Here is a 23,765-nt window from a genome sequence, read left to right on the forward strand (position 1 = left end):
AATTTTTAAACTTCTATTTTATATGATAAAAAAAATCATAAATTAGTCTCTCTCTCTCTTTTTATTTATTTATTTTGTTTCTTCTATACACTGCTTTAGACTATCTACTTTGAAAATAATTTATTTATTCAAGAATTTTAGAGTTTTGCAGAAAATAATAAAAACTAAGAAAAAAAAAAGGTGCAGGGGATGAGTGACTTTAATGCTCAGGAGTAAGTTTCAGAATGCACATGTAAAGAATAACTTCAAATCCCATTTAATAACAGCTCAAATTTGATTATATGAAAACTTTGGTTAATATAAGTGAATACATATAGCATCAATAAAAAATTCAGGACTCTGATTTCAAAGGTCTGTTTTAAAAAATGAAGAATGAAAATGCTTCAATACAGAACAGAGTAACTTGTAAGTACTTTTTTCAACTTCTTTAATTTTAAATATAATATATAAAAATAAATTGGAAAAATATTTAATATATAACAGTTTCATGAAATAAGTGCTATTTAATAACATAATAGCATTAAAATTTTATACCATATTAATACCAATTATTTAACACTATACAAATCCTGTTAGAATGTTCTAGCACATTTTTAAAACATGATAGAAATATAATAAGTATAAATTAAATAAAATTATTAATTAACTTGGAAAAGATACATTGTTTTCAACACAATATGTCAAACTATGCTTTGTTTTTTGGATGTTTTTTAGGTAACTCAGAGAAAATTACATCTGCATGTTCTTTTAGGGCAGGTGGTAATGCTCGCTTAACTGGTCTTCCATCATCTTGACTTCCCTTTCACAATAAATTGATTTTCTTCTTGCAATTGCTTTAGGTTGGACAGGTATTTCATTGCCTCTCCTTCTGCTGCACTTCAGAACTCTGCTTGAGTAGTTAAGATTTCTAAAAGGAGAGAAAAATAAAAGAAGAAATCTAAGTAAATTTCTTCCAACTTTCATCATACAGTTGAAGAGGTTAGTGGAAGAAAGCGCTAAATGACATTTTAATGAATTAAAGAAATTTAGGTTTAGAATGTATAAAATTACAAGAAAGCCACTTACAAGACTTTTCATATTGAAACTATCTTCTTAAATTTTCTATAGAATAGATCCTACCATATTATTAAAGATGAATGCATAAGTTTCCAAACTGCGATTTGACACTTTCTTTCATTAAACTCTTTAAATGTGGTGTAAAAAATGATAAGTTATTAGTATTAACCCACAGAATATAGCATTAGCTATACTTTAAAGAAAATTAAAATAAACTTAATAGAAACCCAACCACTGTTTAGCTAAAATTTTAACAATATATTTTTAAATTCATGTACTGAATGTATATTGTAGTAAATTTATCACTCTTTCAGTTTCAATTTTTGCAGCAATAAAAATTAAAAGTAAAGCATCAAACAATTAAGAAATCTATAGCTAAACAGACTTCAAAACTGGATAAAAAAACGTTTCGTCTTTAAAAAAAAAAAAAAAAAAAAATTAATTTGCAACAATATAATATAAACATTAAACTGCCATACATTAAATCTTATTTTCTATCTTGTGAATTTTCTAATGCAAACTTAACAAGCTTACAAAAACAAGTTTAAAAAAGTACTATCGGGATGGAGAAAGTCGCTCACTGCTTGCTTTCCACAGATCAAGTGAAGGGTCGAAGGTCATGTTCTTCCCCTTATCTCTGCTGGAACTGGTTTCTCTTCTTCTCGTCACGTTGGCAGTTTTTCTGCTCTAGTGGTGAGCCATTACAAGTACCTTCCAAAGTTATGCAAGGCAGACATCAATCCAGTTTCGTTTTTCCAAACTTGTTTACATTCTTCACCATTTTTTTATTTTTTTTATTGCTGGCTTAAAAATATCGGGATTGTTTTTGTGCTCGGATTTAATCCGATTAATTATATCATCAAATTTTTGTAAGTAATCCTCATTTTTATCTGTTTCATTGTCTGAATTTTGATAAGCTGTGGGCTGTGAAGTAGTGTTAATAGCTGGTAGAACCATCTTGCTATCATTGCAAGGCTTTGAAAATTTGTTAATATCCGTAGGTGAAAGTGTGTCATTTGAAGAATTTGGAAGTGCATTATTATCAGATTGGGAAAGTATATCGTTAGAAGAATGTAAAGGTGTCGTAGAAGAAATCTGTAGATGCAGAGCATCATTAGACTGAGAAAGAAGGAAAGCTGCATTGTGTGATGGGTTAAAACTTAAAGGTAGCAAGTACTATTTGAATCCAATTTTTTTCCCAGTAGCCACTTTATACATTAATTTCCTACTTTTTAGTGAATAGACAAATGTTGATTGTTTATTTTGCTTTAGAATCACAGCACTTAAATGCTTGCAAAACTTTCCATTCATACCAACAAAGCAAGTACAAATGGAACTTTCCAAATCAACAAAATAGTGATCAATTTCAAAATAAGCGTTGTCCTTATTTAGTGATATGATGTTCTGAATCCCTTTATAATTAGACAAAAAATTTTGTACTAGTCTTTTTGAAAGAATGCCCACAACTAAAATCTAAATAACTACAATGTAGATATTTCTCAAACTTTGTGATGAAGTCCAATAGCTGAAATTAGCAAAATGCTTTTACTTGCCTAAGTATGGTCTCTTTTAAAACTTTAAACAAACTTTCAACAAACTTTCAACATAGTTTGTTGCATTGTCTCCCCAGGTAAAGAGCATTTTTCTACGACAAGTGCACCATAATTGCTTTTTGGAGAACAACTTTCTCAAACATATGGTAAACTTGTCATATTTCCTGACAGTGCTATTCTCCAACATATTTTGAAGCAACTCTTTCAGCTGCATTTCCATTTCTGCATACATAAATGTTTTAAAAGAAATATATAATTCTTGACAGTGCTCTTTTAGAATTTTATGTTCACTGTTCATAAGCCATTGCCACACTGCTTTCAGCACATGAAACTGACGAGTAAGTAAGTGGAATTAGGCCATATTTCACTCAGAACTTCTCTTTCTTTTAGATCAGCATCTGTCATTACAATCAGTTGACCATTTTGCAATAAACAATATTTTTCAGGGAAACAGTCACAAAGAAGTTTCACTCCTTCACGAGAAACATTAGTTTCTTCTGCATTTGTGATGATGCACCAATAGGTACTCCTCCAGCTACACCTGGAGAAATAAAAAATAAACATGATGATTTAATCAGTGGCCAGATACATCAACCATTATTAATTCTTGAACATTGCTAAGTAAATCTATACTTCACTTCATTATTGGAATCACTATAGCAATCTCCAAAATGCTCTTTTCTTTTAAAAAAGCAGCTTTATAGAATGGTTGTTGATTGTAAGAAGAAATATATTTTTAAATTTCACTGATGATATCACTTTCTTTTCGTGACCCATAGATTTTCCTAAATTTGATATTCAGCAAGTGATTTACAGATATTGAGGGTAGCTGGTAGCTTAGAACTGTCCATACATGCTTCTTCATAATCTTCATTATTCTGAAGCTCTAATTCCATTTGCAACATCTGTCTTGCAGAAGCTGCTGTGTGTCCTAATTCAAATAACTCTATCAGATGCTTTTGTGTTAGCTTTGATAATGGTTTGAAATTTTTAACAGCAATATTATCAAGCAAATGAGTATGTGAGTACGAAAGCTCACATAATGCAGGACACTCTACAACATCTGGGAGTGGTTCTTTGTGTTTTGGTAGTGAAAAGTACCTGTAATCAAAACAGTTTGGATATTTTACCATGGATATATTAAATGGCAAAAATAAAAGCAAAGCAAATTTAAGTTTTTCAAAATATGATAATTCATAATAATATTAGAGAGAAAAAATTATTACTGAAAATATAAGAAATAATTATTGATATTGAAAAGTAAATATTTAAATGAAGGAGATATTAGACATTAACACATATGGAGAAAAATGTTATCTGATTTTTTAAAAAAAAATTAGTTTTATAAGTATATAAGTGACAAATAAATAAAATAATCACACAAAATAAAAATATCTCCATATTTTGACAACTCATGATAAAGAGGTATAATAAATTCCATTTTATTTTTAATGAGCACAGGGATTTGATCATAAAACTGAATTCATTAGTTAATTCTTGATGAAGTTTTGTATTAGAAGCTTAAATCACAGTCTATAGAATAGGATAACCAGTCATGTATGCGACAATATATACTAATTACCTGTCATGTATTAATTTAGTTAAAAGTAATGAAAATATAAATATTTTTCATGTACAGATTATATACACTACATGACAAATCTAAAATGTTTAATATTTAAATTCATAAGAATAAAATAAAAATAATCTATATTTGTAAGCTATTAAAATAATTAAGAATCTCTTTTTAGTTAAAAATTTTATTTTACACTTAAGATATGAAATATTAGATAATACTGGATTATGAAACTATTAAAGTTTGCTGTAAAGGAACTACATAAAAGTTTGTAACTTAAAAAAAAAAAAAAAAGACGAAATTTAAGGGCAATTTAAAAAAAGCCAAACTATGGAAATGTTGTTCCTGCATAGTAAAACATGGCACAAATATGACTTTTTTTAATAACAGAATTCAAAACCCAGTGCACAACACTGTACATCAAGTATTTGCAATCTGTTTCTCAATAAATACCATCTATGTTTCATATATTTGATTATATATTATTATATATATTATTTGTTATTATTATTTATCAAATTTAAATAATTAAAACTTACCTTTGAATAGTGATTTTAAGAACTGCAGAGAATCCAGTACTTTTACTTTCTTTCATATGTTTTGATACCTGTAAAAATAGTTTTAATATAATTATAGATAATGAGAGTACTAAGTGTTGATGAATTCCAGTAGAAGGAAATAAATATTATTTGTAAAGCTATGAAGTAATGTTTTAAAAACATTAAATAATAATAAACCAATCTAATTTCTTTATTTTTTATTTCAACAATATTTAAAATGTGTTTAAAGATCATAAATTTATTAAAATGATAAAAAAATCAATATTTTATTTCAATTCTTAACCCTTCATTGGGTGAAACTGGCCTAACAGGTACAGCTTTTAAATTCAAGTCAATTTAGTGCCAAATCTGAAATTTTTAAAATATTTTCTTAACATAAGATGTGCTCTTATTCATGAAATGTGTGTTATGAAGATCACAAAAAAAAAATCATCAGATTTTCTTTCATTTATCGAACTGGTCAGAAGATTGAAAAGAGAATAAAAAGAACAGATATTTCCATACTAGGAAAATACATATAAACTATACAATATTTGCTAAGTGCTCTGTAACAAGGTAAACACCAAATATCATTCTTGCCACAAGCAAAATGAGCTTTAGATCAGACCTTAGTTAAAAATACAAGTCAATATATAGTACAGAGTATGAAAGCTCTAAAACTTTTATGGATTTGTAACATTAAAACAATTTAAAAACATGAATAATACAAATACTTATTATAATGGAATTTGATGCGATTGAATATATCTGTAGCTAGACAGATACAAATATGTCTCTTGCTACATGCAAAATAAACTTTAAATCTAACCTTGTTATTATTTAAATAATAAAATAAAAAGTGTCTACAATAACACATGTAATGCATTCGAAGCAATAAAATATTAGTTATTACTTGTTGCACATTGTGCTGGCATCTAAAGCACCTTTATAAACATTAAAGCGCCCAGTTGATTTGTGTGTTCTCTGAACACGCAAAACTGTTTCTGATTTTAGTTCATATTCTTTAATCCATTCCTAAAATATGTGTTACAAAAATGCAAGAAATAAGTATCAAAAGAGATGTATTAACTATTTATATATTTATAAATCTTCATATTAAGTTATTAACTAAACAGAGTTCAATTAAAATTCCAGTTTGCTGAAAAGGATCTTCCTAAAAGTTTATAGCTCAAGGAAAAGCCAGAAATCTCTGGGCAATCCTTAAAAAATGAAACCATTGGGAATGCTGTATTTTCATTGCAAGATAAGTCAGAAATATTATGATTTTTTTCAATAACAGAATTGAAATATTCGAGGAGCAGCCAGTGCTTATCACTTTACATCATTTATCTGCTATCTGTTTCTTAATACATACCATCAACATTTCATATTTTAGAATATCAATTTATAAGTGGTTTTTTCATTGCCAAAGGTAAGAATTTTATTTAAACTCTTTTTTTTTTTCCATAAAATTATATATTTTGCTTTCAGATAAAACATAGATAAATTTAATATTATATTTAAATTGCAAAAAATCACCAAAAGAAATAGTTTGATTATCAATTCATTTATTTTGAATTTCTATTGATTCAATAGTGTCTCCTCTTGTGTTATTTTGCATGCATATTTAGTGTTAATCAAAATGATTTATATACCATTTAATTTTATCTAAATATTTTAATAAATATAACACATTTGCAGATAAACATCTTATGGTAATAATTTTAATATGAAATTAAAAAATAAACCTCTGCTTGTGTTATTTTATTTTACATGCATATTCAATAAGAATTGTAATAATTTCTATACCATTTAATGTCATCTAAATATCTTAATATAGTATATTTGCATATAGATATTTTACGGTAATAATTTTAACATGAAAATTAAATAATAAATCGGCCGAATATTTTCCTTAAAATAATAGCTTGCTTTTCAAGTCTTATTTTAATAATACTTCACTGAAAAATTGCTACCTGTTCTAATTCTTTATTTATGATATCAGAAATGCGAAAAATAGCTCTATTCTCATCAATCTCAATTATTTTATGCTTGTATTTCTCTGGAAGATTTAATTTCTTCATTTTGAAAAAGGACGGATGAAAAGATACGCAGGAACTAAATAAACATGTAGGTTTGCAGTAGCTACAGCATAAAAGTCTGTGCGAAGGAAATCGACCAATCATAGCATGTCGGTGACCAATCATAACTCGCTTTTCCTTCAAACGCAAAACTTTTAGATGATTCTTCGGTAATACATTTCAAAATTTTTGCTAAACTCTTTCGTTTTTTAACAGGCAAATTTAAATTTTCATCTTTTGAAACCACACCTACCATTGTCACTTGCTCTACAGCTTGTTTAATTATTGTTTCTTTGATGAATTCTTTTTCGGTATCGTTAAAAAATTTCATTTTAAATCTTGGATAAAAAAAAAAAAATACTTATGAACAGAGTCTATCATAAAGGCTCAATGTGTGTGGTGACTTGCGCACGCATAAATCTGTCATGGTCACAAAGTTCTCTATGTCGAGAGTAATACCACTGGGGGTACTGGTTCAGAGGTGATCGTTTTTTGATTCAGGTATAAATTACGATTTGTGGATAAGTGAATCAAATGCATGAATGAAGTCCGCCCTGTAAAAAGGGCTGTGACGCGTGAGTAAATAATTTTTATTCTTGGTCCTAGTCAGCGCTACTGTAAAATCAAGAGACGCTCACTCGGCTTAAATCGCTGACAGATAACTGTCAGCAAGCTTGTAAAGTGCCATAAATCACAATAATAATATCCCCAGGCTTTCTTTTATTTTACATTTCAAGTAAATTATTTAGACTAATTTTTTGTAGTAAAAATACCACCAAGCCACACAAATATCAGACAGCTAGCATTTTATATATTAATTATGACCGTAACCGTCGGACACTCGGAACGCGGTAGCCATTTCTTATCAGACATTTATATGTGTCGAATTAAAGTTCAGCAAATTTTTAGTTTTTTCAAGTTGTTATTCAGCACTTATTGAGAAGTAAGTTAGCTTAAATGATAATCATAGTAAGTTAGTTTATATAATAGCATTATATAAAATAATTACATACCAATTTAATCGGTATGAGCTGTATTTTATTAATTAAAGAATTGTTCCATTACAATGAATTTTGTCAGTCGGAACTTTTTTGTTTGAATGCATATCCTATTTTTATTTAAAGTGTTATTTCCTCGTTTCAAGAACAGAAATACAGAATTTAACTCATGATAACTTTATCCACTTCAGAAAGTAAATGCTAGCTAAAATATATCTGCTCTGTATTTGTCTTATAGAATTTTGATAAGAAAATCTTATTCCCTCTTTTAAATTTGAATGAGTTGGTTAATTTATTTAGGTGTGTTTAAATTTTCTTGACAGTCATTAATAAGTATTTACTCATTATTTTTAGTTATGTAGAAACTAAAAAAAATTATTTAAATTACTTATTTGCAGTGACGTTCAGTTAGTTTAATTTGGTTCTTTAATTCTTGGTGAAATTAGGTCTTTTAATCATATATGATTATTTTTTTTATTTACATATAGGATTATATATTTTTATTATTACAGTTGAATTTATTTATATTCTTGAATACTTGTTATTCTAATATAATTAATTATGATAATTTCTTTACCTTTCTACATAAATGTTAAGAATTAGTTAAAATAAATAATTTTAATGCAAGCCATATAATTTTTTCCGCTAAGGAGAAATCCATATTACACTGAAAATAAAATTAATATTATAATAAAAACTTAGAAATTTTAGCAAACAAAACTATTTTCTTTACCACACTGTCAAACATATTACTGATGATATATAAAAATCATTGATGCATTTAGATTTTCTGTTACATATTAAAATAAAAGTATTCATATATGGATGAATTTCTATGCATCACCCAAGATATATTTAAATATCAATGAAGGGAAATTTATCAGTAGCATTTTATTTCAAAAATCAGTTTTAATTTTAAATGGATATAAAATTAAGTCATACATTTGTTTAAAAAAACTGGGCATTCTGTGGCGACAGGGAATGCATCTACTAACTGGGCACAGACAATTTCATTATGTGAATATCAAATCGTTTCAGTCATAGAAAAATATTAAATATATGGCATTGATTATGGCTTTATATCCATTTAACCCATCGAGCGCCGACTGTGTAGCTTAAGAATGTTCTTAAAACGGCCACAGTCAAAATAAAGGTTGAATACAATTTACTAGATAAGAAATTGGCAGAACGTTCCTAAACCGGCCTTGTATGTTTTTGCTTTCCCCTGACCATTAACAACAGGGGGTAAACTTTCCTGCGTCTCGACCATCGCCACCCCCTAAACACTGGGGATTTTGAATAGTACTTACTGATCAATCAAGTAATAAATCTGTCGATGCAGGGCAATTGCCATGTGGTTTTTCAACTAAGAATTTGGTTTTTGCTCTGAGAACTAAGAACTTGTCTTTTAATCTGCAATGTTTACAGAAAATAGAATTTGCTCAAAAATAAATTTAGAAAAATTTGTTTAATAAATTATTTAAAAGGAATTATCATTCATCAAATTGCATTACGAATATAATATTCTTTTTATTGACATTCAGTGAATTTTGATTAAGTTTTTTCTAATTTTTAGTTGTAAGCATTTTACTCGCATATTATATATATAATGGATGAATATAGTTCTATGATTAAAATAAATTATAAAAATGTATTATTAATAATTTACAAATACTACATTCATTTTGGATATAAATCTGTTACTGAAAATTATAAATAAAAATTTGTATTATTATTTTTTTTGTTTGTTTTTAGATTTTTGTTTTTCATTCCATTTTTTTTAAGTTCTGAAAATAATAAAACAATCTTTTGTCAATATATAGTAGGTGAATATTTTATTGATAATATGTTGATGAAAATATTATTAACTTGAATACTTTTGACTTATTATCTTATTTTGAAATAATTAAAAAATAAATTTTTAAAGTTAATTTTAATACTTAAATAAGAAAACATATTAATGTATCCATTTACTCACAAGGCTTATATCTGATAAAAATCATCATTTCATTCCTATTTTTAATAAGTGGATATTTTGAATGTCAATTTCTTATATCATCCCTAATCTTGGCAAAATGACTCATAGTCAGTGCAGAAATATTTTCATAAATCCATGCATTTCTCTGCTGACAAATATTGTGAAGAATCTTTCCTTCATCTTACTCCATCAATGAAATCAAAATTTCAATTGTACCCATTTTATTAAGTTATAACATTATGATTTTTTTATGAAAATTCGTAAATTATCTCGTAGATAAAAACGAGACCTAGCTGCATGTGTCTAACAATTAAGAATTACCCTTTTTAGACCATTGCTTCCATGCTCTTCATTTCTGAACAATTCAAATGAATATCATTGGAAATATTTATAAGGTATTTCACTGCATGTGAATTTCAAAATATGGATGCTCAATAAAATAAAAGAAAAACAATCTAGAGTAAGTAATCATAACTTCAGCAACGTTTAAAACCCGTAATTGAAAAATAAGGTTTTTATTTCATTGCAACAGTAAAAATACTTGCTACAAATTTTGGCACATTAATTAAAATAAAACAAATTATAGATATTAATGAATTTGTAATAATTTTGCCAGTTTGTGGAGGAAGGGCAGAGTTCTTCATTTAAAGGATCTTATCCTCCGGTCACAAAAATTGGATGGAAGAAAAGCGAGTTAACAATGACATTGCATATTAAGAAGGTTGTGCTAAATCAGAAATAATATATGGGTTGGAGAATCATGTTGGTGTGGTAAAGCAGCGAGTTATTGGTGGTCTAGTCACAGATGACTCATCGGGGTCTCATGTTGTTAAAATCTTCTTAGCATCTGTAATCATTTCTTATCAAAGCGAAAATAATATTCACAAATAGCTTTTAAAAAATGCAAAAGCTAATATTTTCGTAAATTATTTTTAAATTAAAAATTTTAATTTAAATTTTCCCGTGGTAATTCGAAGGCAAGTAAATTAATTAATTTGACATTTGTATATTAATTTATCTAATTTAAGAATATTTTACATCAATATATTTCATGATGGAAGTGAAATTAAATTGTCTTCATTGTTGCTTCTATCATTTGAACCTAATTTTTTTCCATTGTTGATATCAAGATATGATCCAACTAATTATTTAATGTTGAGTCTGTTTCAGTGGTATGCTTTTGTTAAAAATTTTGTTATATTTAAATAAAGTTCAAGTGCAGAATCAAGCATTGGTGAAAAATTTTTAGCTCGTTTTTGAAAATTGCTATTAGGATTGGCCTTAGGAGGTGCATTAGAAATAAATTTCCTAAAGGAAGCAATTTTTCTATTGGAAACAATATTCAGTAGTATCTGATCAATAGCTGAATTTCAACCAGAATATAAACAAATTTAGTAAGAAAATCCACTTGCCTTGTATTAGTGAACAGAGAAATCGAATTTTTTATTTTACTTTTTAGTCATTAATTATTATTAAATATATTAAGAAGTACGTCTTTAAATGTTCTATGAAAACAAAACTTTAATGGATATGAAAATCAAAAATAGTAGAGCACACACTTTGTTTGACATAAAATCTAAAACTGATTAAAGAGCAAAGCGTAAAAACTTTTTTTCATATATTATTGCCATAATACCCATGTTAATTTTATAAAAAGAACAGTATTTTCAGGAGTGATGAATTAATATTTAACATTCCAAGAATCATAAATTTCAAAAATGGTAAAGATTAAAAAAACTACTTAGAACATCTTTCAAGAATTTATTCTTGTCTTGCTGAATGCCTAGCAAGGGAAAATATCCTCCCTTTCAATGCGAGATTCGTATTAAAAGTACTTCTATTGTACAATCTGCCTGGCACATGTTCTTTATAACCCATTTTGAGACACTAATTTTTATTGAATAGGCTGTTGTCACCAAATGTAACGCTTCTCTTTGTAACGTAACTTGGGCAATTTTAAGCACTAAACCTACCGACATTTTACAGCTTGATTTGATCGTAAAACTTCTATTAACAATGCGGACAAGACAAAAAACTACTTTCACATAGAGAAACACATGGATTTTCTTACAAAATACTAGCAATTGAAAGGAACTAAGATCCATAGATAAAAAAAAGTTGTGAATCCACAGCCTTGTGATACGTTCAAACAGAAGTCATATCAACCTTTAATGCATTTATTTCATTTCAATAATTAGCTAATGCTGTTTTAATGCAAAGCAATAATTATAATTGCACAGATACATTTATTAATTCTATTCTTCAGAGTAATATCACTCATCATCGAATTTTGTTGAATATAAATAAATGTTTTCCATTTATTAAATATATTTTCTTTCTTTCATATGCTAAACTTTTTTTTTAATAGTCCTTATTATTACTAAGTAATTTTTTTCATATACGCTTTTCGCAGCTCGTCACAAGACACAAATCTTCCTCCCATTTGAGTGTGCTTTGATATTTTATAGAGATTTTAAATAAATATTAATAATATAATTATATTTTTTAAAGATATAATTTCTAAAAAATATTTTTTATATTTATAAAAAAAGCAGGGGGTTTTTCCCTACTTGAGCCCCCGTACCCCACCCCAAAAAAGAAAGGCAAATATGATTTGCAAAAAGCAGTAAAAAATGCTTGTATTTAAATAATGAAATAAAAAATAATATTAAGCAGTAAAAAAGAATAATAGTAACTACATTTATCAAGATACTTTAAATAAAAACATCTATAAAAATAATTAAAAACGCTTTTACTAAAAACTCGCTCTAAACAGTAAAAAATAAATAATTAGATCCGAAAAATTTCAAATTTGCGTTTCATTGCGTATTAAATGCTTGGCCAATAGTTAAAATTACATTTATAAATAAATATTTGTCTCGCTTAATAATCGGGATGAAAATAAATTAAAAAATTTTATATAAGGATTTTTTTTATATTTTACTGCATTTTAACAAAAGTTATTAAAAGTTCAAATGTACTTTTTTGCGAACTAATGACAATCATTAACTGTTATACATGATTATGGCATGTAAAGATGAGGGATTCCCTACCTTTAATAAGTATAATAGTTTTCATTTGGATATTAAATTTGTGGCGAAATAATGAAATATTCATATCAGGAATGAAGTATACAGCTCATATCACCAATCGATCCTGTAATCGTGAATTCTTACGAAAAACGTTGTTTCCTCCTCTCGGGAGTTCATTCCCCTAATTAGAGAGACCACCCAAATTCTAACTGTCAGCGAAAACCACAAAATGATCTTAAGAAGCAGATGACCCACCCCGTTTATTGCATTTAAGGGGGAAAGCATTGACGACTTTCTACGTTGGAGCTGGGTTTAAAGCAGTTTTTGGAAAGCAACTTCCTACATGCCAGCCGGTTTTCAAGAAACACATTGGAGCGACTTTCTACGTTCCAGCTGGTTGAAGGGTTGAGGGATGTCACATATACAATTTATTTTACAGCATTGAATGTCTGATAAACCTCTTCAAGTTGATGCCCAAACATGTGAAATTTCAAAAATGAATCAATAAAAAAAGTAATCTTGCTTTGTAACATCTTTTTGTTAAGGTTAATCATTGAACAATTTGTATCATAACAATGAAGTGTTGTATTTTATTTCACCTGAAATCTTAATTTTGTGTGACTTACAGTTAAAGATTATGAGTGGTAAGAATCCCACCTTCCCTTAGTGTCTAAATTTTGTTCTGCTAAATTCTAGATCATAAATAAAGAGAAATTTTTTTCTATGCAAGTATAAACCCTTCTTTAAAAATGCTATTATTTGAAATAATGTTAAATTGTTACTTCTTTTCTTTGCTTTTTACACTCCTGAAAATCATATTGCATTATAACTAGTTCATGAGTATCCTCGTATCTTGAATATATGTACATTGAATACACAGGGAAAAATTTTTCCAGATTTGAATGGCAACCCTGTTTATAACAGGATGCATATCATTATTAAGAGGTCTTAAAAGGGCTTATTTTTAATCCAAGTGGTTATATTTTCCTTCTGTTGGGGTGAGGGAATCCCTTATGCTAGATTTACCCGATTATAGACTGTTTTTCTTTGCTATGTCGGATCTTTTGGGGAATCTGGACGTTAGTGTGAAAGGTTTTATCTCAAATTTGAGACATACTGATAGAATAAGGAAAATATATCCCTTTCATTTATTGGGCTCCCCACCCTTTGTTTAGACAGGGAGAAAAGTCCTTTCCTCTGAGAGATAATCACATTAAGTCAGTCTTTCTCTACACATGATTACTTGTTTGTAAAACATTTGTTACTAGTATGTAAGTATAAGAGAAAAAGAAACGTAATAGCCAGATAATTGAAACTTTCTTTTTCGCCCAATCTTCCTGCTTCAAACCTCTGAATAAAACATTTATGGAAATGTTTGTTAACGGGAAAACACAAAAAACTTTGATTTGAAATTTCTTAACACGAAGTTTGCGTATTTCTATCAAATTTTGAAAGAAATTCATTGTTTTGAAAGAATTCTATTGTTTATCATTATTATTCTTTCTATTGTAAGATCACAAATTATTATAAAAAACGATAGAGTTTTAAAAATTAATTTTATTTTTTCTCATTAAAAATCATCTATTGAATGAGAATTCAGCATTAAAGTACAGAAGTTGGAAATTTGAATGAAAAATATTTTGCAACAATTGGTCTTATGACCACATAAAACAGTCTTGCAGAATCCACTCAGTAGTCATTAATAAAAAATTGAGAATTTTAGAAATGCAACCTATTTAAAATATTGCCTATTTTTGTGTAAACGTATGGTAAAAAAATAATCATTGGCATAAAATTAGAATCTGATTTCGTGATCTCTTTATGATGAAAGAAATTTCTTTGATAAAAGGAAAATGCTGAAATTAAATATAAAATTAATTCACTTGTTTGGCAAGCTAGAAACTTTTTACTACTAATGAATTCTAATGAGTTGGGAAAAGTTATTTGTGACAAAATTGACTTAAATAAAATTTGCTTGAATTTTATGTTCTAGTTTTGTTTATTTATGTTCTTAACCTTTTTTTCGAGGAATTGGAATATTAATGAGGTAGGAATATAACTTTTTTTTCCCTTATTGAATTACGCAACTGTTAATAGTATAATTTAAGACATGGTGAAAATCATTTAATAGAATTTTTCAAATGAAATTTGCGCTGAAAAATACTTTAAATAGCTCAGTTTCAATGTATGTAAAAAATATATATTTGATAATTACTGGTAATATTTTTTGTTTATATTTCTATAAATTATACATTTACTTAGTCAATGCCTAACTTAATGAATTTCATCGAACTCATAGTTACATATATTTTTGAAAAAGATACATTATGGTTGGTTCTTAATTTTTTAAGATAAGATTAGTCTATGCATTCCTTTCAAGACTAGAAATAAAATTACTAAATATAGTGAGTTATTGTATGAGGAAATTTACACTTGTCGATCCCAGCTATGCTGAATCTTATTTATGGTTGCACATATAAAAATCAAATACAAAATTTTTGGTCATGCTGTTCTTTTCCATCAATATTGGCATTTTCAGAAATAATGTATCCATCTAAATGAACTGGTAATTTTAAGAAATATTGAACAAGATTACAGTCATTTCTTATTAATCTTATAAAAGTTTACTTAATTTTTTGGTATTGATAATTTTACCACTTTTATGGTTTTGCTGGGGAGAAAACACCATTAGTTTTCGATAGAAGATATTATGTATATTCAGAAATATGAAAATTTAATGAACACATGCTTAAAAACAAAATTTTCAATAAAAGCTTTGTATTGTTATAGAATAGAAAATATTCTATGGTTAGAAAATATGCGGGTTTATGTATGTATTCATGCATGTACAAATATGCATAATTTTTGCAGTGATTTCTCACTAGGTGCCTTGTTACAAATCATAGGAATAACTTAACATTCCACTAGTGAGTGTATTTATTTTAGATTTTGTTTCCTTTTAAGAAATATTAAACAAGATAATTAATTTTTTATTTTAAGCCTTTTCATTGAATTTCTTCATCAACCAAGCTAAATTGCTTCATTTATTGGTTTGCTTCCTGTCTTATTGGATGAGAAAGTTCATAAATGTATGAAAATTAATCTAGTAATTTTAAGCTTGTAATAAATACATACCGAACTGAATTACTCAATTTGCTTATTATATTTTGCAGTTATTTTGAATTAGCAAATTTTTTGCACTATTGATGTAATCAGTATATTTAGGTAGGAGCAATTAAAGAACATTGCTGAACTTATCATTTTTTAAATGTTTTTTTACTCTTAAATTTGAACAAAACGGAAGATGCAGGACCTTGAACAAAATATTTCATTGTTTCATTAAATGGATGTGTTATAATTTGAAGTAATAAAAGTTGTTTTATTTCTTAGAAATTCATATAAAACAAAAAGTACTGTAAATATGGAAATAAAAATATTATTTGAGGGATGGTCATTAAAATCCAAAGAGGGGTGGAATTAAATTTTTACTAGTTTTCTAAATTTAAAACCTTTTGAAAAGATGATATCTGTTATTGTATTTTTAATCTGTGAAATATTTGCCTTAGTTATTTGTACAAAATTTGTATGTTTTTTGTTTTTTTTTAAGTCTGTGATGTAAGTCTTCTTTCTATGTTTTATTACAATTTTTTGAAGTTTGATATATTCTGCATGTTTAAAGTATAAAAAGTTAACTTTTTTCTAGTATATGCTAATTTTCAGAGAAAAAGAAATTAATGAAATTATGGCTGTATTTTAAAATTTATTATGGACATAACTAGCTTGAAATATAAAATTTTTTGTAATACATCACATGATAGGAATTTTACATTGTGGTGAGAAAGTAGAAGTTCTTCCTTGCTGCACATCTTTCTACACTTTATCTGGCAAAATTGTTAAATTGCAGATAAATATTTCTCAGGTAAAAAGTGAGGGCCGAGGTCCCAAATTTCTTCCTCGTCTGACTGTTAGTATACAAAATGAAAATGCTTATTATAGCTACATTCAAAAGCAGACTATGAAGTGTCAGTAGTCATACCAATGAAAAATGTATCTGAAATATGCCACAAAATTCCATTAACATTGAAGAAATATTTGCTTAATTAATGCTAGCAGGGTATATTTATTGTAATTTACTGGCTTTTCCTCGTACTTTTTCTTAGATATTCCGAGCAAGAAATAACTTTCCAAAATCAGGCGCTTTAGAATGCATTCCATTAGTCCAAATCAGATAAAATTTGAGCTACAGGTTATTCAAATGATACGCTTAACGTTTATTAAACAAAAAAAAAAATTACATGAAAATCTGCCAATAAGTGGTAATATAAATACACTTTTAAACATTTAATATGCTTTTTATAAATGTTAAATAACAGACAAAAAAAATGTAGCATTAAAACTACTCAATATGTCTTCCTTTATGTTCAACAATGTGCTCTGATCATAGAACTATATTTGCCACATCTGACTGGAATAAGTCTCTTGGTATTTTAAGAACATAGTGCCAAATTTTGTCCATCAGATCTAGCACAGATGCTGGTCTTTCACGGACCCACATGTTTTAGTCCACCATGATCTTTTAGGAAACTTCACAAACAAAAGTTGCTCGGAGTGATATCCAGCAAACAATGAAGCCATATAATTGGAAAATGATGGCTAATCACTCACGAATCTGTGAAATGCTGTTATAGTAATTGCTTTCCTAATGATGTGAGGATGTGTATTGTCTGACAAAAAAAAAAAAAAAAAAAAAAAAATGTAATAATAATAAATAATGTTTATACATCTTTTTATTTTCTTTGTCTTGGTTTTTGTATTTGAAAATTATAATTATTTCATTCATTTGTTCGTCTTTTTAATTGATAAATACTGAAGTAAATTTAATAGCCATGTTTAAACATGAATTGCTAGTAACTGTTCATTCTTTATTTGTTTATATTATATGCAGTAATATTTCTGTTAGTCCAATCACAGTGTTTTGCTTGAATTTTTTCTGCCCTCTTTGCTATCTTTATGTTTTATGAAACTTTTCAGTGATACAATAATGGAAAAATCTAAAAGGTTTGGAACTTAATAAGAGTTTCATTATGTATTCTTTTAAAATAAAGATGAAAAAATACCCCATTCTTATTAAGTAAATTAGTAGTGACGTTTCTTACAGTTTTTAATATTGTATATTTGTAGTTTGTATTGTTTAAATGTATTATCAGGTTCATGAGATTGTTCTTCATGGTTTATTTTTAGTTTAGAATATTATCAAACTTTTCTTGTTGAATTTAGTTTCTGTAATATTTTTTATTAATCTTTTGTATCTGAATTTATATGATTCATGACATTATGAACTGAATTTTAATTTTTCATAGTCGTATCTTTGATTAAGAAATTCTTCATTCAGACATTCTTCCATTTCTTTCTTTTTTCTCATAGTCAAATATTTCATTTCTGTCAGAATAATGGCTAGCTAATTTTTGCTTTAAAGCATCTATATTGCTTTGAAAATGACAGTAGTGAGAATAGCTGAAGTATTCAGATCGCCAATTGAAAGCAAGCTTTAAAAATTGCATAATTCATCTTTTGTTCTTGTTTTAGAGTTCTTGCATTTCAGAGTTTACTGATAGCATATTTTAACTATTTATCTATGTAATTATTTTGATGTAATTGATTTTTTATAAGTTTAAATTATCAAATTAAGTGAAGTAAGTATAAATAAGTTTTCATTATTTATATGTTGTTGTCTCATGTTACTGCAAATATATCAAACTGAATTCATCTGTTTTCTGTAACAGTCTGTATAAATTCTGGCATTTTATAAAATTTGAAATGGCTAGTAAATGCTTTACTTTAACTGAATTTATAGTATCCAGTAAATCTATAAAAACGATAGTCTTTTTTAAAGTATATCATCTTTAATAGTTGCTTTGTTAATAGTTAATAATCACTGAAAATTTCTATATACTCAAAAAATTTCTCTTTCCAGGGAACAAAAACAAAAGAACTTGAAAAGAAACTTAAGAAATAGAAGATATAGACTGATATTTACAAAAGGTAAACTGATTTTTCATTTGGCATACTTGCAGTGAATAGGACTGAGCATAGTTTTAGTTTTCATATAAGTTAAAACTTATATGAAGTAATTGTTTTTTAAAAATTTAGACTGTCTGCCTAATGAAAGAAGGGAAAGGGATGATTTGTTATTTTGCAACTGTATAATCTACATATACAGTTAAAATTATAATTGATAGATATGGAATGCATCTGAGTTTTTTTTATGTAAATTTTTCAATTTTCTTAACAGAAATTTATTTTTAATTCTTAAAGGAATTAGTATAATTTATAGGATGGCTAATTTCAAATTCATTGCTTCTTGTTTGAATTGGCTCTCATAAATGCGAGATTCTCTTTATTTTTCAAATGCTAGCTATTTATATTTTAACATAAATAAATTTACACATGCAGAAGTTCAGTTTATAAAGTTTTTTTTTATAAGAAGAGTGACTTGCAAGCTCCTTAAACTGGAAGTATGCCTTAAACTGATTTACTTAAAGTTGTCAAACATTACTGACTTGGTTTGTTCAATCATAGATTTAAAGACAGCAGGCTTCTAACTGAAGATGGCAGCTAAAAAAGATTTCAATATTGGAGATCTAGTTTGGGCAAAGATGAAGTGTTTTCCTTTTTGGCCAGCCAAGATAGTAGAACCTCCTACAGATAAAAAATCTACTCCTAAAAAGGCACGTCATTATGTATTCTTTTTTGGAAGTAAAAATTATGCATGGATACAGGATGAAAATATTGTACATCATTCTGAAGAAATGCTACAGTCTACTTCCAGTAGGAAAAAATCAACCCTTCTAAAATTAGCAATAAAACAAATCACTGAAGATGCACCCAAACAGACTAAATTGCTTGTCAAACAAAAGAAATCTCCTGAGAAGTCTCCTGAAGCATCGACAAGTGGTACTCAAAACAAAATTGCTAAAGTACAAAGAGAGGAAGGGAAAACTGAAAGCCAGAAAGTTCGAAAGAAGGTTGTACCTAAACGACGTGCTATGAATGAATCAGAATATGAAAGAACATCTCCTCCTCAGAAGTTATCTGAAAGGCCTGCTGAAGATTTCTCAGATTTAATTAATAATACACCTCCTAATTTAAACTATAAGCGTATAGCTGTTATCAGACCATTAGAAGAGCATACTCCTCCTCCTACTACTGCTGCTGCTCCTCCTCATACTTCTTCAGGAATTACCAGCCGTGGTTACTATGAACTTCTGCCACTTCCTACTTTCGATTTAAGTTCACCCAGTCCAACCGTAGTATCAAGACGTGTCATACCATCGGATAAGGAGATAGGGTTTATTGGTCTCGGAATGATGGGTCAAAGGCTTGTTAAAAATCTGCTTACTTGCTGTCACAAGGTCACAGTTTGGAATCGAACCCCTGAGAAATGTATGCCTTTTACTAAAATTGGAGCTCAGCTTGCACAGACTCCAAGTGATGTGGTAGAAAAATGTGACATAATTATCTGCTGTGTTTCTGGTCCCGAGGCCTCAAAAAGCCTAGTTTTTGGAAATTGTGGCATTCTGTCAGGTCTTGACAAATCACCACCTGGATCAAAAAGTTATGTTGAAATGACTACATTGGATCCAACTACATCTCTAGACATTGCAGAAGCTATCAGCCGTAAAGGAGGAAGATATCTCGAAGCTCCTTTCGATGGATCTAGGGAAAACGCAGAAGATGGAAATCTGTTAATTATGAGTGCAGGTGATAAGGAAGTTTTTGTCTCTTGTGAGAGTTGCTTTTTTACCTTAGCAAAAAATGCATATTATCTTGGCGATGAAGTTGGCACTGGTTCTAAGATGAACCTAATACTTAGAATGTTTATGGGAGTATCATCTGCTGGTTTGGCAGAATCCATGGCACTTGTTCAGCATTGCAAACTTTCTCAGATCAACTTCATGGAAATTATAGAACTTGGACCAGTATCTTCGTCTCTTCTTTTAGAAAAAGGACAAGCCATAATGTCACGTTGCTTTCAAACTAATAATACTCTCAAGTATCAGCAAAGAGATATTACTTTGGCTCTTGCACTGGATAATGGCCATGGGCAGCCAATGTCTGTCACAACAGCAGCAAATGAAGTATTCAAACGAGCTAAACGTCAGAAGTATTCTGACCATGATGTATCTGCTGTTTACATGGGAGTTGAGTATTAGTGTCAGTTCATTGTTTTGCTATACTATGTTATAAGCCTGAAGGGCAAATATGCTTTTTATCCCAATTCATTGTAAAATGTTATAAAAGATTTCATAATCCATTAAGGCTATCATTCATACATTTTTTTTTTTTATTTTTTTTTTTTTTTTTATTTTTTTTTTTTTTTTTCATTTTAGTTGTGTCATTTTATTGTTTAGTCTTAAACTTTTATATTTTCATTTTATCATCATTGCTCGTTTTATATTCTGAAACCAGAGCAGCTTAATTTTTAATGTTTATTGAATTTTGATTAAGAATTTACGTACATGGTTTCCAAATTAGTCCATGCATTTTTCTAAGATGAAGAAATGAACATTATTTCTCTGTAATAAATTATCTTATTGCATATAAATGTCCCCCATCCCCCCATTGATGCAGGTAGAGAAAGAATAAAATTGCAGTATAAAATGTGCTTATATAATTCATAGACTATTGCTATTCATGAATTATGGAAGTTTTTCCTTGTGTACTTTCCTTATGAAATGCAAGAATTTTGTTGCTGTATGCAGTTTGGGAGCAACATAGTTACAAAACCAGTATGTAAAGACTTCAAAGATTTGTCGGAATTGTAATTGAAATTGATAATGTATTCATTTGGATTGCCCGTGTATCTAATGGCTCTTTAATTTTTACAGTTGCCATGATTGATCTTTAGATTTCATAATTAGAAAAGACTAAATATCTCTGCGATCTTCTTGCAGTGTGGTTTCTATTCAAAATATATTATCACAAATTGTATATTAAAAACTTGGTAAATTGGCTCATATAAGATATTTGATTGGCCTTTTTGTCCCATTTTAATGTGATCTAGCTTGTTTGAGATTCTGTCATCAACACTTGAGTCATGATGACTGAGCTGGTTATCTCTTTGCTGGCAATTCAAGTTGCATCTAATGAAGTGAGTTTTTGATTGAAGTGAAACTGAAAACATAGGATCAGTGACATGTAATGAAATTTCTTTACTGAAAATCTCAAAAGTTATAAATGGCCATTCATCAGTGTGAACAATATTTTTTATAGGAAATATTAATATATGAATGTTTTGAGAAGCAGTTGGGCCGAACTTATTTATTTACAGTAATGTTCTTTTGTGCAAGTCAGAATTAGTAAACATTTATCTAATGGATGAAACCCACATGGGAAAGCTCCCAGAATACTTTAATTAACAAATTGCTATCAGGCTGTCTACAGTGCAGAAGGTGGGAAAATAACATGGTGAAAAGTATGCCTGTTTATTGCTCCTGTATATTATTGACATTTATTTTTGTTTGCATTTCTTTTTATGTTAATGCTGCATATTAAAATATGTTGTGGACATCTTGCATGTTTTTCTATTAAATTATTCATTTTCCATATGAATTTTTTAAAATCCAATGTAAAGTTTGGATCATGTGTATTTTAATACATTATTAATCTCATGTAGGTCGTTAGTTTTGTCACTCAGTGCATATTAATGTATTTACAGAAATAAAAAGGTACATATGAAATAAAATTATGGAAAAAAAGAAATTAGAGGCATGTTTGTTTTATTTGCAGGTTTTCTTGCATATATGCAAATCAGTTAAATTTTAAATTTTGATAAATAATAAACCAACTTGCCATGATTTCAGATTATGTTTACATTTATTTCCAAATTTATCTTCCTTTTTCTATAAAAATAATGGATTAATGTTTTTAAAATCAATTAGATTCCTGCAAAATTAAGTGGATGAAAGCATGCTAAAATGTAGAGTCGAAACGGCGTAAATTTATATCGTGATTTTTAGGTGGCATGTACATTTGTTTAGAAACTAATATCTTGTAATCAGCTGACTTTTCAAATTTAATGAAACATTTTAAGTTGTGACAGTTCTGTGTACTCTGCCTTTCTCTGAAGAAAAACATTTCTTATGAATACCATAGACAGTACCACATTTTTTTTTATTTTCAAAGTATACAATATCCATCTGTACAGTTTTACCATTTGAATAGTAAAATAATTTGATTCTCATTTTGCCAAAATTGCTTCAATTCTCCCCAGAGGAGAAAAGGGTAAATGTGTCTTCCCTACCCGGATGCAATCCAGACGCCGAAGCGTCAGTATGTTCTTTTGTTTTCTCTCAGTTTGTTGTGCTTGCGTAGTAGATTTAGAAAATGCCCATGTCTATATATGTGAAAATAAAATGTATAAAAAACCAACTGCTTCTTCAATTGATGAAATTATCGTGCACTGACTGTACATTGTACCCTGGACGTAATATGTTGAAATTTAGAACTTTTTAAGAATGCGCAACAATTTGGAGGAAGTACGGTGAGGAGTTGAAACCAGAAGTGGGCACATTTTTTTTATTTATTCTAATTTTTTTTTTTTTTTAAATAGATTTGTTTTAAAATGGATATCAATAGATTAAAGGACAAAAGGAAAGATTGCGAAATATCTTCACGAAACATTTAACTAAAATAAAATATACCTTAAGTAAAGAAATTTCTAATGAGTACACAAAAGAAACCAAACTTAATGAGCTTGTGAGTTTAAAAGCTTAGCTCAAGGAAAAATTAAAGGTTTTAATTAGCATGGGTGACATTATAATATTAAATATAGACCTAAACAAAATAACAGGCTAAAGTTAGTTATGCGGAGACTAGAAAAAAAAACAACAATCGATCTAACATCGATTGTTAATTATGCGGAGACTAGAAAAAAAAACAATCGATCTAAC

The 23,765-nt window shown here is 28.1% G+C and overlaps 2 protein-coding genes across 3 annotated transcripts; one reads left to right on the top strand and one right to left on the bottom strand.

The window, feature by feature from the left end:
• Window positions 1–551: 551 nt before the first annotated feature.
• Window positions 552–7,127, bottom strand: LOC129959922 (uncharacterized). The gene is made up of 3 exons (XM_056072824.1): window positions 7,059–7,127; window positions 4,725–4,792; window positions 552–3,710 (listed from the first exon to the last, which is right to left on the bottom strand). The coding sequence occupies exons 1-3, from the start codon at window positions 7,059–7,061 to the stop codon at window positions 3,395–3,397; spliced, it is 387 nt and encodes a 128-aa protein (XP_055928799.1). The 5' UTR covers window positions 7,062–7,127; the 3' UTR covers window positions 552–3,394.
• Window positions 7,128–7,635: 508 nt separating this feature from the next.
• On the top strand, window positions 7,636–23,244 carry LOC129960620 (cytokine-like nuclear factor N-PAC). Of its 2 annotated transcripts, XM_056074159.1 has the most exons (3): window positions 7,636–7,748; window positions 18,788–18,855; window positions 19,393–23,244. In XM_056074159.1, exon 3 carries the CDS (start codon window positions 19,422–19,424, stop codon window positions 21,024–21,026), a length of 1,605 nt encoding a protein of 534 aa, XP_055930134.1. In that variant the 5' UTR covers window positions 7,636–7,748; window positions 18,788–18,855; window positions 19,393–19,421; the 3' UTR covers window positions 21,027–23,244. The 2 variants fall into 2 exon arrangements, with proteins under 2 accessions (XP_055930134.1, XP_055930135.1); XM_056074160.1 differs by lacking the exon at window positions 18,788–18,855 and having other exon boundaries at window positions 7,644–7,748.
• Window positions 23,245–23,765: the final 521 nt, after the last annotated feature.

This window comes from Argiope bruennichi, chromosome X2 (assembly GCF_947563725.1).
Source record: "Argiope bruennichi chromosome X2, qqArgBrue1.1, whole genome shotgun sequence".
In the NCBI taxonomy this organism is placed as follows: domain Eukaryota; kingdom Metazoa; phylum Arthropoda; class Arachnida; order Araneae; family Araneidae; genus Argiope; species Argiope bruennichi.